Source organism: Piliocolobus tephrosceles, chromosome 10 (assembly GCF_002776525.5).
Source record: "Piliocolobus tephrosceles isolate RC106 chromosome 10, ASM277652v3, whole genome shotgun sequence".
Lineage (NCBI taxonomy): Eukaryota > Metazoa > Chordata > Mammalia > Primates > Cercopithecidae > Piliocolobus > Piliocolobus tephrosceles.
Window position 1 is genome coordinate 115343981 of NC_045443.1, and position 14853 is coordinate 115358833.

The 14853-nt window shown below is 46.6% G+C and overlaps 1 protein-coding gene across 1 annotated transcript in view; it reads right to left on the reverse strand.

Moving 5' to 3' along the window:
* KSR2 (kinase suppressor of ras 2) overlaps positions 1–14853 on the reverse strand; it is a 501760-nt gene that overhangs the window by 187450 nt on the left and 299457 nt on the right. Inside the window, exon 5 of the mRNA XM_026456593.2 lies at positions 10691–10875. Within this exon, the coding sequence (XP_026312378.2) occupies positions 10691–10875 (185 nt within the window). The remainder of the gene's footprint in view (positions 1–10690; positions 10876–14853) is intronic.

A 14853-nucleotide genomic window follows, 5' to 3' on the forward strand; every position in this document is an offset into this window, starting at 1 on the left:
GGAGGTTGGGGTGAGCCGAGATCGCGCCATTGCACTCCAGCCTGGGCAACAAGAGTGAAACCCCACCTCAAAAAAAAAAAAAAAAAAAAAAAAAATTTAACTTTTCCTTGCTCCTCAGCTTGCAGACAGCCTATTGTAGGACCTTGTGATCATGCAAGTTAATACTTAATAAACTCCCCTTTGTGTGTGTGTATATATAATAGGATATATATATATCCTATTAGTTCCATCCCTCTAAGAGAATCCTGACTAATACAGCAAAGTTCTCCATTTCTAAGCCCATAGGTTAGATCATGGCCCAAATAAAGCCAGTAAGTATCCACCCCATTTCTCTGGCTCTGCTGATTTGTTCAGAGATGAGAATACAGTCAAGCCTGTGGATTCAGAGTGAATATCAGATCTAAGCAATCTTATTCTGCCGCTATAGACTAGAATAGGGGAGACTGCTGGGGCCATATTGTCTCCACATAGAACACAAAAGTGAAGCCATCCTAAAGAAGAGCAGGGCTGAGAGATAAGAGACTAAATCACAATATGAACAGAGCCCCTAGATCCAGCCATACCTGAAGCACCTGAAGCCTACACAGTCTATGGACCTTTTAGTTATATGTGTCAATAAATTACCTTTATATTAAAAAAAAACAACAACAACAACACTTAGGTTGAGTTACCTGTCTCTTGTAACCAACCATGAATCCCAGTCACCGTCACCACCACGCAGTGATGAAGAGCTGCTTATTTTTCAATCAACAAAATGATTTTGGGGGCAGTTTTTCTTGGACACGTGCCTGCCTAGTCAGTTAAGCAGGAGAACCATCCATAAATCCAAAGACTGCGTCCAAATCCAGAGACTTCAGTTCCTGCCTGGGTGATGCCAAGCGCAGCCAGTCCTGCAGCTCTGGAGGGCAACAAGTAGAATTCTTTGTCCTTTGCCATCTAGGTCCTGAGTAGGTGAAGGTTCACAGTGCTGGACACAAAGTGAGTGCTCAAAAATGTTCATTGCTATCTATTCAAAACTATTGTGTGTGTGCTAGCTCCATGCCAGGCACAGAGATGAGCAAGCCTGATGTAGTCACTGCCTTCATGGAACTGATATTAGAGGAATGAGGCACGAAACAAATTCTCATATAACTACACATACACCTGCACGTTGTGCTAAGTGCTTCTAAAGAAAAGTATAGAGATGAGGAAAGGTGTAACTGATCTAACTTAGAATATCAGGCAATGCTTTCCCGAGGAAACAATAATTCAGACGGAAGTGATAATAATGAGTGGGCATCCATTAGCCTAAGAGTTCATGTCAAGAGAGAGCATAGTTCATTGAAGGAATTCATGTGACGGGGCAGAGAGAGAAAAATGAAGCTAGAGAGAGCACAGGAGCCAGCCAGGGTCTGGTGTGACACATTAAGGATCTAGGCTGTAGACTATGAACTGTGGGAGATCGTGGTAGAATCTTATCTTAATTGGGGTGGAGAGCCAGATTTTCACTTTGGGAAGATTACGTCAATGGATTGGATTTGGGTCAAAGTGCATACAGGACGATCCATTTGGAAACTATTGCATAGTTTGGACCAGGGTGGTGATGATGGAGGAAGAGATGAAAAAAAGTGGAAGGACAGAGGTCACAGTCTACATCCCACTAACCAAATCTGGCCCTCCACCTGTTATTGTAAGTCAAGTTCTACTGAAACACAGCCATATCCATTTGTTTTGGTATTGCCTCTGGATGCTTTGTGTGTTACAATGGCAGGGTTGAGTAGTTGTCACAGAAATCATATAGCCTGCAAGATTGGAAATATTTACTATCTAGCCTTTTACAGAAAAATGTTGCTGACCCCTGATTTAGAAGCCTCACTCAACACGACATGGAAGATGGGGCATCATGGAAGAGAAGGGTCAAAGTTCACACCTAAATATAGGCTTACCCAGCTGGATAGATGGGCAAGATGGGGCTGCCAGAAGAGGATCAGGCTTGCTGGGGAGGAGGGTACATCTGATTGAAACAAATCCAACCCCCGCTGCAACCCTACCACTTCGTAGAAATGAGGTCAGGCCAAGTTATGTGCAGAAAGAGCATGCAACCTGGTGTCTGAAGGCGTTGTGGTTTAGTCTTGCCTCTGATGCACTATGTAACTGCTGGCCAGGAATTTTCCTCTCTTGGAACGTTGGTTTTCTCCTCCACAGAATGGGGATGCAGAGGCATGGATAAGGAATACGAATGCCTTGTGTACACTGTACAGCTCTATCGCATAGAGAAATCAGCTGACGTTTTGAAATCAGCTGATGCTCAAGGGAGGGGTTACTGAGACAAAGGCAGTAACACTCAGATACAGGTCCTGATGCGGGGAAATGGCATTGCCCACTCTGACAGCACATACCTGACTGAGGATCAGGACTTAACTCCAGCAGACACAAATGGCTCCCTTGGTTTCTAACGCCAACCACTTACCTACAAATTTTGTTTGCCACAACTCCTGGTGAGAGCAATCATAACAAAAGGTCTGAGGTTGTCTATTGCATGGTGAACCCAAACTGTTTTTGCTAGGGCAAGAAGTACAAAATGTGTAGGCAGGGACAAGAGAAGACTGATGATAAGAACCCAGAAGTCACCTCTCATGGAAATACACACCCACACATGCACACATACATACAGCTCATGCCCACATGCTTCAGCAGCCCTCCATACACACAAAAAGTGTCACCATTTAAACAAAGACACGCTAACTTCCTTTGAACTTCCACCACCTTGTTGCTGAGCACTTGGAGTGGCAGCAGAGACTGCTGTCAACCCTCTTGATATAATGGAGAGAGCCATTGGTGGGGCACCAGGAGACTCAGGTTCAAGTCCCAGCTCTATAGCCCTGGGCAAGTCCTTTCTACTCTCTGGCCTCAGTTTCCCCATCTGTAAAACAAGGGGCTGGACTCAGTGATTTCTGAGGCCCTTTCCAGCTCTGACATCTATCTTAGAACAGAGATTAAAAATTGGGAGCCCCTAAACAAAATATAACCCACAAACCCGTGGAGTTCTCCAATATGGGTTTACACAGTGTCGAAGGATGTATAATTGGTTGCTAACATTTTTTAAATGGGAGAGTGCTTGTAAAAGTCAGGATCTCCAACTTCTAAACAAATCAAACAATCTGGCAGCACAGCGCTGGGCCCACATCTCCACGAGGCCACACCTGCTGGGGCTGGAGAGCAACTGCCCCGCCTCACCTCTTTCTTCTCTCCCCCACATCAGGCTGCTACACTCTTTTCAGGTACTTCTTGGAACCCAGTAGGTATCTCAGAGAAAAAGCCCTGTTCCAGCTGGCATTTAAGGTGGAACTGAGACTTGGAACAGGTATTGACTTGCCATGATTATACAGATTGGGCCTGGTGCCGCCTTATTCTTGTTTGGAAAATGAGGAGGAGGTCTGCGTTGGTTTCCTAGGGCTGCTATAATAAAATACCAAAAACTGGTGACTTAAAACAAGACGGGTTTGTTCTCTCACTGTTCTAGAGGCCAGAAGTCCAAGATCAAGGGGGCTTCTGATTTTCAAAGCAGGGTTGGTTCTTTCTGGAGGCTCTGAGGACAGCATGTCCTCATGCTTCTCTCCCAGCTTCTGGGGGCTCCGGCAATCCTTGGCGTTCCTTGGCTTGTAGACACACCGCTCCAATATCTGTCCCTATCTTTACCTGGTGCCATCCTGGCATCTCTGTCCAAATTTCCCTCTTCTTATGAGGACACCAGTCATACTGGACTAGAGCCCATCCTAATGACCTCATTTTAACTTGATCAACCTGCCAACACCCTATTTCCAAATAAGGGTACATTCACAGGTCTGTGGGGTAGGATTTGGGCACATCTTTTTGAGGCCACAATTCAACCCTTGACCAGGTCAAATCTACCTCATTAAACGGGTGGAAATGAACACACAAGAGGTTGAAAACTCCTTTGAAACATAAAGATATTCAATAGATACATCTGCAACGGAATCATGACAATTTGACACACGTGCAGTCCCTTAAGGCCAATTGCTTACATCCAGGCTTTATCTTCTGTGTCAGTTTCTTGCACATTGAGAGAAACTTAAATCTGGAATAACTCCCATCCCATCACAGAGAAGCACAAGGAAGGCTGAGGGCTGGGCTCCTGGCTTCCTGGAAATCCACGGGGCAAGTGTGCAGAGCACAGAAGGACCTTAAGTCTCCTCATCCCACACAGTGGAGTGTTCTATAAAGACATGATATACTAAGAAAGATTCAATGCCACTTACGTAGGCATCCTGCCAAGGACATCTAGCCTGAGTCCAGCCAGAAGGAAATATCGGGCAGACCCGAATTGAGAGATGTTCTATAAAGTAACTGACCCCTCCTCTTCAAAGAGGCCAAAGTCATACACAACAACAAAGAAGGCTGAGAAACTGTTCTAGCTTGCATAACTGCTAAACACAGTATGTGACCCCAGATTCTATCCTGTACCGGAAAAAAAATTGCTCTAAAGGATACTATTGGGGCGATAGATGAAATTGGAATCTCACGAGATGAAGGTACTGATTCAATGTCAAGTTTCCTGAAATTGGTAACCTACGTGGTTATGTAAGGGAGTATGCAGCCTAGTCCCAAATGTTCACAAAAATTAGAGAAAGAGAAAGAAAGAAGCAGAGAAAAAAGCAAATGTAGGAAGATGTTAAAAACCAGTGAATCTAAGTAAAGAGGGGCCTCGAAGTTCCCTGTGTTGTTCTTGCAACTTTTCTGTAAATTTGAAATTACTTCAAAATGAAAGCTTTAAAAAAAACTGTCACATAACCCCGGGATTCTGAAATGCCAGCCTGCTGAACTCCCTGGAGAGCTTGTGAAAACTCAGATTACTGGACCTCTCCCCAGAACTTCTGATTCAATAGGGCTGGAGGGGAAGAGCAAGAATTTGCATTTCTAATAAGCTTTGGGATGCTGCTGCTGCTGGTGTGGTGGTCTGAAACACATTTTGAGAACCCCTGGTAGAACCCGGTTTAAATTGTGGTCATGACCACCAAAATAACCAGGCAGAAAGAGTTACGCTGGCTGCTTCTGGGAAGCAGGATTGAGGAGGGATAGTGCAAGAGATCAGTGCTTTTCATTAGGAACTGTTCTGTAGCATTTTGTTTATTTCCAGGTTTATATATTATAATGCCTGCAAATCATCTACATCCACCTGGCACGTAGCAGGTGGTCAGTACCCATTAAAAAACTGCTGGGACCTGAGTTTCTAAAAGATGCCAGGCAATGTGGTACCTCCTGTGTCTGCTGAGTCCTCAGGGGAAGAGGAGATACCAGCACCTACCCCAGCTCATTTTGGGGGAGCAAAGCCCTTTGGGTAACTCCAATAGGATATCTTCTTTCCCCTTGGAATTGGCACCACTGAGTCTGGTCAAACCCAAACTGCTCAAAATATCTTCCAATTCTGAGACAAGACTGGTTCAGTCAGCAAACTTCTGTCAAGACATGAGCCTCTCCTCCCTCTCTTCTGGGGGTAATGAACCTTGGCCTTAAGCCTCATTAAACCCCATTATATAATCACCCCCATCCTGAGTCTCTTTATAACCCTTCCAGTGGCTTTCTTGGGAGCAGGCAGTTCTGCTCCATCAGTCTTTATTGCTACCTGCTGCCTTCCTCGACAAACCAGGCTTCTGACTCAGCCTCAAGGTACACACAAGGCCAGGCTATCAAATGAGGGTCAACTCTCTCTTAGCTTGCCCCCAGGACAAAGAGCAGGAGTTGCTTAGAGCAGGGATGAGCTGAGGGGCTGCCGTCTTTCAAGACACCTCATGAAGGACAATATTTCATAAGACCCAGGGCTAGCGGGTACTCCAGCTGGTGTCATTAAGACCAAGATGGGGAAGTTCTGGAACCCATCAGTCACTTGTTCCCCTTGGTAGCTGCTGCCCTGAAGCTGCTGCACCTGGTAGCTGTGTTCTCCCAAGCCCGAGCCCCACCCAGAGTTTCCAAAACCAGCATTCTAAGTGAGTCATGGGCAGCTAATAAAGAAACACCCAGAAAACTGCAGGTGGCAAAATTACTATGTCATTCTTCATCTTCTACCAGAGATGTCCAGGATGGATGAGCCGCAGGAGCTTCCTGCAGCTTGTAATTTTGGCTACTTTCTGCAACTGCCTGGCCCCTATGGGGATGGCTACAACCGGGGACAACAGATCCCTAGAATAATAACAACAGAGTCTAGATGGAGCAGCAAAAGGTCAGTCAATGCGGGTGCTGCTTCCTAAGTGAGCACAGCACACTGACAAAGAGGCATCCTTTGAGCAAGGCTGTCACCCACAACACGCTCCCCCAGTGATGCAAGGGCATCGGAGAGAAAACTTGAGCATGCTCAGTTCCCTACCTGATGAGCAAGCAAGTTTTAATGAAGATGACATTGCAGTTTCACAACCTAGCATTGCAGAATGGAAGATTCAAAAGGATGGCAAACTTCACCTCTTTCCTAACCTTGTGACCTTGGGCCAAGTGCTTAAACTCTCTCAGCCCCAGTTTCTTCATCTGTAAAATGGGGATAATAGTAGTACCTACCTTATAGAGGATGTTGGAGCTTAAATGAAATAATAAAAGTAAACTGCTTTGCGCAATCCCTGGAACACTGTCAACACAATACATGCCGATTGCTATTGTGACCATGGTTTTCATCATTGTTGCAAGCCACTTCATCATGTAACATATAGCAATAGCTCCCAAAGCCACCCTTTATCGAGACTCAGTGCTGTAAGTACCAATCTCCATGCTAGGGAATTTACATGCATTTCTCAGTGTATCCTCACTGCATCGTTGCTGGGTAGAAAATAGACTCAAGATGTTGATTTGTCCAGTGACTTAACAGCATCCAGTTAGTTGCTTTAAACCCAAAGTCACTTCTACCAGCCGGTAATGAATGATGACAATTATTTCTTCCATCTAGGTGGCACTGTTTCATTCTGAAGTAGGCTTTCTTTAGGGGATTTAAGACAGCCTGACCTCCATCAGCTGGGATCAGAGATAGAAAATAAGGAGCTCACAAGCTTGCAGACTGGTGGAGTAAAGATGGCCCATTGGTGAAGAGCACCTAACCAAACCACCAGAGCATGGTGGCCCACCCAAACGCAACACAGACTAAATACAGCAAGGGTGGAGAGATAAGTCCACTGCTCTCTATTTCTCTGGGAAGCAGGTTCATTTGAGTCAATATCTCCCAGGGTGAACAGAAGCATCTGATGTCTTTCATACTAGCCCTACCTGAGTGAGGCTATGAAACCCAAGGGCTGGTGAACCTCAGAGACAGATTCCTCCATCAGTGAAGGCTCCTGCCATTCCCCTCCCTCCCTTTCCCCACTCGCCACTCCCAGGCCAGAGGACTAGGGTAAGCCCCAAGAAGGTGATGTCCTTCTCATGCCCCACTCGAGGTGGCTGGGCACCCTGAGGTTGTGAGGCTCGGCCACACTACAGCCAGATCTGCCTAACACTGTCCCCAGGCATTACCATCATGGGGGAACAAGATGGCGTGTCACCACCCTTCACAGTGCAGACCAGAGCCAGAGCCGACAGTGACAAACAGGCAGACAGACTGAGCCGGGCATGGATGCAGCCCCAGAGGCCCCCTTGGCTGGGTCAGCAGGAGGAAGGCTGCCACCAGGGCCCCAAAGCAGGGAGTTCTCTTCTGAAATTCACAGTGGCGGGGGAATGGGAACGATTACAAACAAGGAGGAGCCAGCACCCGGTAGCTGTGTTCTCCCAACCCCAAGCCCCACCCAGAGTCCCCAGAACCAGCATCTAAGTGCGTCAAAAGATGTGCCTAGGAAAAGTCAGTGGATAGACCTCAGAGTCACTGAAATGGACCCTCAGGGAGTGCATACCCCTGGGGAAACTGAGACCCAGATGGAGAAAGGAACTTGCTGCATTGAAGTGATACAATGCAGGCTAGATTGCATGTGGATTCAGAAGGGACCCCACGGACAAGTTCATGCACCATTCTGAGCCTCAGTTTCTTGATCTGCAACATGGGAATTCTACCACCTGCCTCACAGACTGGGGAGAGTCTTAACTGAAATAGTGCAGCTGACACACCAGGGAGAGACAGGGGCCACACAGGCAACCGGCAGCAACACTGAAATTCCAACAGAGAGCATCTCATTTCCCAAACTGGAACCTGCCGCACCACACCAGGCTGCCTCTGTTTCTGTTACTTGTTAGAATCAACAGATAGGGAACTGGTCCCTGGGGTTTCAGCTAATATTTGGGTTACACACTCATTCTTCCACTGAGACTCAAATGCTATCTTTCTTCTTTCTGGGAGATCAGAGAGCAACTTCTTTGCACGCAAGAACCAAGACTGTCCAAGGGGCAGTTGTGCTCCTGGTGCCTCTTACTGCTGGGAGCTGCCTTTTAATTAAGGACTTTGCTCCTGTTCACAGGCAAGCAGAAAAGCTTTTCCTCTTAGGTGGAGACCAGGGCGGGAACAAAAAGTTAGAAGCCACAGTGAATCCTCAAAAACTCTTTGGTAGGGACGGGGGCTCAAATGTTCAAATCCATGGTGGTTTTGTTTGTTTGTTTGTTTGTTGTTTTTTGTTTTTCAAAGCAGGAGGGAGATGTTTTTACTCTGGCCAAAACTAAAATGCAGAGCAGTGGTCAAACCCCTGGAGGGGGCCCTGCTGACATTTACTCATAGGATGGTGATGACCAAGGACAGATGGCTGCTAGAGGCAGCCACCCAGAGTCATGCCAAGGCAAATGCCAAGCACCCTTAGGGCCATGGGTAAGTGGGGAGGGGGAGTAAACTGCAAGTCATTTAGCCACAGAAGCCCCAAATTAACCATCAGACCACAGGCTGTAAGTGCTTCAAGAATAAAACATCATCATAAAAGCCACCATTTATTATGAATCTACTGTGTGCCAGGAACTGTGCAGAAGGCTTGGCATGCATAAGCTTATCTAATCCTCACAACTATCTACAAGGTGAACCTCTTATTGTCCCCATTTTATAGATGAGGAAACAGGTTCAGAGGCTTTGAACTCACTTGAGGTCACGCACAATTGCTTAAAAGTAGAATAACTGGGGTTCAAACCCAGGCATCTGTTCCTGGTCGTGACATCTGCCTCACCTGGCTGTTGCTACACACTGGACATGTCACTATCATGCTTTTCTTCATCCACGCTCATGCAGCCACTCTCTTTGACTAGCACGCAGGCCCACCCTCACGAAGGGTGCTCTCTCTGGCAGTGATTTCTCTGGACAAATTAATAAATTGGCTTTCTGGTGTGGACCTGTGAGTCGTGGGTGCTATTTTAGTTTGCTCAGTTTAGAGCCTGCCTAACCTGGGCACTGAGACAAGGCAGTTTCTGGATTGACCCCTATATGATGTCCACATGGTTTATCAGTCTACACCTTCAGCTGATTCCTACCATGGATGCGCCCTATACACCCGTGGAGTATAAACCAAGCTCACCATCCGGGCCCAAGCCTAACCATCTAGCTGGATGTTGGATATTACATGTGCCTTTTTTTCCAGGCAAGAATTAATAGATCTTGTCAAATTCTCAACATGTAGGAACCCTTACGTGAAAGTAATGAAGAAAACCCCACATTTAGAGAAAGGCATTCTGCTGGCTATTTGAGCCGTCATGGTTATCAAATGATGTGTGATGTGTTAGAATAAACGAATGCAAATCCCAGCTCAAGTACTCAACACCTGTGTGACTTTGAGCAAGTTCTTTGACGTCCCTGGCCCTCAGTTTCCCCTTCTGTACAATGGGAATAATCCATCTGCACGAGGGATTGTTGCAAGAACTAAACAGGGCCCTGCCTGTGAGCGATTAGCATGTATCAGTGCTCAGTGAACATGTCCATCACTTCTCAGAGCAGCAACACAACGTGCACAGCCTGTGGCTGAATTAAGGGCCAGGGGTTATGTCTTCTACATTCTCAGAGCCCTTCCTTTTCTTGAGCAATCAATCAATAAAAGTTGCTGTCTTGGCTGGAGGACTGGCTGGGCTTTAATCAGGGGGGTGCCCCCTGACCATGTCTGTGCCTGTTCAGCAAATCAGGCCTCTGGCTAGAGAAGATTAAACACCTTCTGAAACCTCAGCCCTCCATCACCAAAAAGTTCCATTTCTGCTCCAGGTAATAACCACCCTGTCTCCAGCAGAAATTCGTAAGAGCAGAAAGTAAACCACCCCAGGCCATGCTCAACCCCATTTGAACCCAAATACATCTTTGAGATGGAAAGGTTATATATGTTGACCTGAGTGGGGAAAAAATACAAAACTGAATCATAGATGCCTTAGCCACAGCGGCCAAGAAAAGTCCTGTAATCAGGCAGCTGAGAGACAGCGGGCAGGAGGGAGAGAGAGGGCGGGTGCCTCCCTGAATGCTTGCTTGCCTTCCTCTATCTTGCCTTCACACCTGCAGGGGAAAGAACGGGAACCAGGCACCAATGACAACACCCAGTCAACCTCCCCAGCGTCAATGATGCCCCCCTCCAAAACCATCCAAATGGATGTGACTGGCATAGGCAGATGTTGGCGGGGGAGCCATGGGCAGAGCATGGGTGAAGCTCTATCAGTGAGCATTTTACAAGCCCTCGAGATAAAGAAAAGAGAGTGTGCACCTGGCGCAGAGGACAGCAGGTGCTGGGGAGAAGGAGGTGGCGCGGCCGGCGTCCCCAGTGCAGCCCGGCGGGTGACTTACTTGCAGAGAAGTTGGCCTCAGTGTGAACAGGAGGGGTGGAAGGCAGGAAAGGTGCGTGTCCCACAAAGAAGGAGCGGAGGGAGCGTTCGGACAGCAGTGGGGAGCGCTGCTGAGAGGGGATGTTCTCGCAGCTGCCGACGCTGCTGTGGATCTTGAGGTTCAAGGGTTTACTCTTCTTCTTGGCTCTGAAAGGGAGACAGAAAAAGAGGAAAAGGAAATATACCCATAGGTGCACAAAGTTACAGCAGGGAGGCCCAGACTTGCGTTTCCCATGAGGGATCCAAAACCCACAGGGAGAAATTAGAAGAGCCCACAGGCTTTTAGGTAGAGACACAGGGCTGGGCAACAAGGGTTTGCCCTCTCACCCCTAGGTCCCTCTGAGAAGCTCATTCTGCCATGGAGCACAAGCAAACACTTCGGCTGTTCTTTTTTGCCCACCTCCCTAGAGAAGCTCTAGAGAGCCAGGGTCAAGTTCAGCTTCCAACTCCAATCGCACAACTTTTGCCTAAACATCTCAAGTCCCCAGAGCTCCAAGCCCCCAACCTGTGGCCAAGCTGCCCTTTGGCCATTTGACAAAAACAGCAAATCCCAGGCTGTCCTCAAGTGAGTCCAGATCTGTGTCAAGGTGGCATTCACCATCTACATGTTTCATCCCCAAATCCACTGCCCTTCCTCCAGGGAACAATAATCAGTGCATTTCTGTAGATGTTAAGCCTGACGACTTTCAAGAGATCTAAGTACACTAAGCCTCTTCTGGAAATGCTTCCTCTTGCTCAGAACTTCTAGTGCTGGGCTCCTTCTTCTCAGCCCACCTGCGGCTCTGTCTGGCTCTTGGTCCAGTGCCTGCCAGGAGTCTCAGACGGTGCCCACCTTAGGAGTTCAGGAGGGAGGGTGCTCCCCCAGATCATAGGCTGGATCTGATGGGGTGCCTCACAGGCAGCTGCCAGATTCAGAAGAATGATATAGAAAAGGGACCCTGGGTGCCCCCACCCTTCATCGCTGTGCCCACCATAGCAGCATTGCTGGAGGAGAGCAGGTGCAGCTTGTAGGAATTACACCATTCTGGGGCCAGACTCCCCAGATTCAAATAACTAGTCTCACCAACCCCGGGTGAGTCCATTAAACTTCTCAAGCCTCAGTTCTCTTGCCTACAAAAGAGTCCTTCTTTGGAGAATTGTGGAGTGAATTTAAAAATGCCCATAAGTGACTCAATACAAAGTAGAAACGTGAATTATTATTATTATCTTATGGAGATCTGTCTGATAGTTCCTTCAGAAGAAAGAATCTGCAGCTAAAACCAAGCAGAAGCTTCTGGAAAGTGTGGTTCTTCTCTTGGGGACTCTTCAAGACCCAAGAGATTGAATGGTATTCTTTGTACACTCTGTGCCCAGCAAAGCGAGTCACATAGAGAAGGAACTTAAATATTTGTTGAATGATCTCTAAATGGTGAAAGGAAGGAAGGTAAAGAGGAGCTCTTCCAGGGACCCCTCGGCTCACAGCCTTTGATCCATGGCCAGTTATAGATTCATTCAAGAGAAGAGAGAGGGGTGATGTCTGATCTCAATCCCACACATGGGCATTGGTCTCACCCCACCAGTGGGTGAGCATCTGCCTTCTGCCTACAACATGATGCATTCATGACAACAATTGTGCAATAAAGCCAGGGGCTCTCCCTTACACAGAATCATAAAGGTAATGTATAGGTAACTCACTGAAACAGGTAATGGTGTGATATTTAAGCAATTAATAGAAATGTGTTATGAGTGCTAGTATCCATCAGAGTTAAGCTTATGACACAATCTGATACTATCAAAAATAAGTGCAATGTATACCGAAGGCTGAGAATAACTATGCCCTCAAGAATGGATCTGTCACATGCTGGCCATTTCTTAGTATAGAGCTACCCTGTCCAATAACAGAGCTACTCGTCCACGTTAGCAGTTGAATTTGTGGCAAGGCTTGACTGAAATAGGCTTAGAATGAAAAATAATAATAATAATGGACAATACCTAACAATACTTTTGTACACATCAAATGTTGGGGTAAATAAAATACATTGCTAAAATTTAAAAAAAAAAAAAAAAGGGCTGAGTATAATGTCTCATCTCTGTAATCCCAGCACTTTTGGGAGGCCAAGGTAGGAGAATAACTTGAGGCCAGGAGTTTGAGACCAGCCTGGGCAACATAGCAAGACCCTGTCTCTATTAAAAATTTAAAAATTAGCTAGGTATGGAGGCATGTGCCTGCAGTCCCAGCTACTCAGGAGGCTGAGGTGGGAGGATCACTTGAGGCCAGGAGTTTGAGGCTGTAGTGAGCTATGATTGTACCACTGCACTCCAGCCTGGGTGACATAGTGAGACCCTGTCTCTAAAATAATAATAATGATAACAATAAAATTTAAAAATGATAAAGAAAGTGAGGGGCTTAGCAATTATTCACAGTCTGTTGCTGAAATTTTAAAAAAGCAGAGTATTTAAGATTCTTTTAGAATTGTTTCTTTTTTTCTAGGCATCTTCCTTGCCAACAGATTATTAGGAGGTGAAATTACTCCATTTTCAACAGGACCTCTCATACTGAGAGAGAGATGGAAAGGAGACACTAAAAACAAGGATTCCAGCCAGGTGCTGATTAAGCTTTCATCTGAAATGGAGAGAATATAGCTCTGAAATTATAGGCATAAAACATGGACATTTAAAATTTTTCAACTTTATCAAACAGGAGGTTTCATCACAATAATAACAGCAGCAACAACAGCCAGTGTTACTGCTGCTTTGATTTGAGTGCCGACTGTGTCCTAGGGACTGTATCAAGTGCTTTGCTTTTCATGTATGACCTCACTTAAGTGCCATAGTAACCCTAGGTAGGAGATGCTGTTATTATCTTCTCCCCAACGATGAGGACTCCAAAGCAAAGAGAAGATCAGGGATGCGGTGAAGGTGGTCCCAGCCCTGAAACCAGGCAGTATATGGCACCATGGTGCATCTCTCAACTGCACCCACACCAGACCCTGCGTGTCAGTCCCAACCCCACATCATCACCCACCCCAAGCCCAGCTATACTGAGAAGTTTGATTTGGGACATGCTCAGGTCAGAGGCACAGGGGTGGCCAAGAACTGAGCCCCAAATCTTCACTTTCGCTTCATCCACCTCTTTTCTTGGAACCCTTTCACCAGAACGACCCAGAAACCCCATACAGATATTTCCCTTTGCCCCCCTGTCTCCAGCACTGAGCCCTTTTGCTCTGGAGTAATTAAAGAGAAAAATGCTCTAATAGATGAAGGAGACGGGGCGGGGACCCTGGAGAGTCCCTGTTTAGTGGCCCCCATGGAACGGCAAAGCTGCCCCTGACAGAGTGTTTCTACCATTTCTCTCCCTCCTCCACCTGGTGAACCCCTACACATAGTCCACGGTCCAGTTCAGATATTACCATGTGCATAATGCCCTCTCCAACCCACAGAGTCGGGTAACTAATCATTCCCTCACCTCACTCTCTTAGTATCTGCTTTCCCATCACATGCTGGAAAAGACCCAATTTCCTTAACATGGTACCCAATATCTACCCACACACACACCTTGGTCTGGCTCTGGGACCTTCTCACTCTTTGTATATGCTCTCTCCACCACCTGGAGTACCCTCTGTTGCTTTGCCTGGTTAAACCCTATTTGTCTTTTATGACTTGGCTCTGATGTCCTCTCCTCCAGGAAGTCTTCCTTGATATCCTAATTCATTTCAGCATGAGTCAGGTGTTCTTCCTCCAGGAAGTCTTCCCTAATACTCCCTCTTCCCTCCTAGACTTGGTTGGGTGTTCCTTCGCAGTTCTCTCTCTCTCTCAATTGACTGATTGATCATTAGATAGATAGATAGATAGATAGATAGATAGATAGATAGATAGATATACAGACAGACAGACAGATTGATGGCTACAGTTTCCCATTTTTTCACATTTGCTATCTTCCAAGTAGACTGTGGCCTTTGAGGGCAATGACTGACTGTGCGGTTCATTTTCCTATTCTTGGCAAACCAGCACAGAGAATGGCACATAGTAGGTGCTCATTAAATGCTTACTAAATGACTGTTCTGGATTAAGACTCTGGCACACATCACATTCCCTTCTAATTCTTTGCCTTCCACACGTGACTGTAGGCTCCTTGAGATCAGGAAC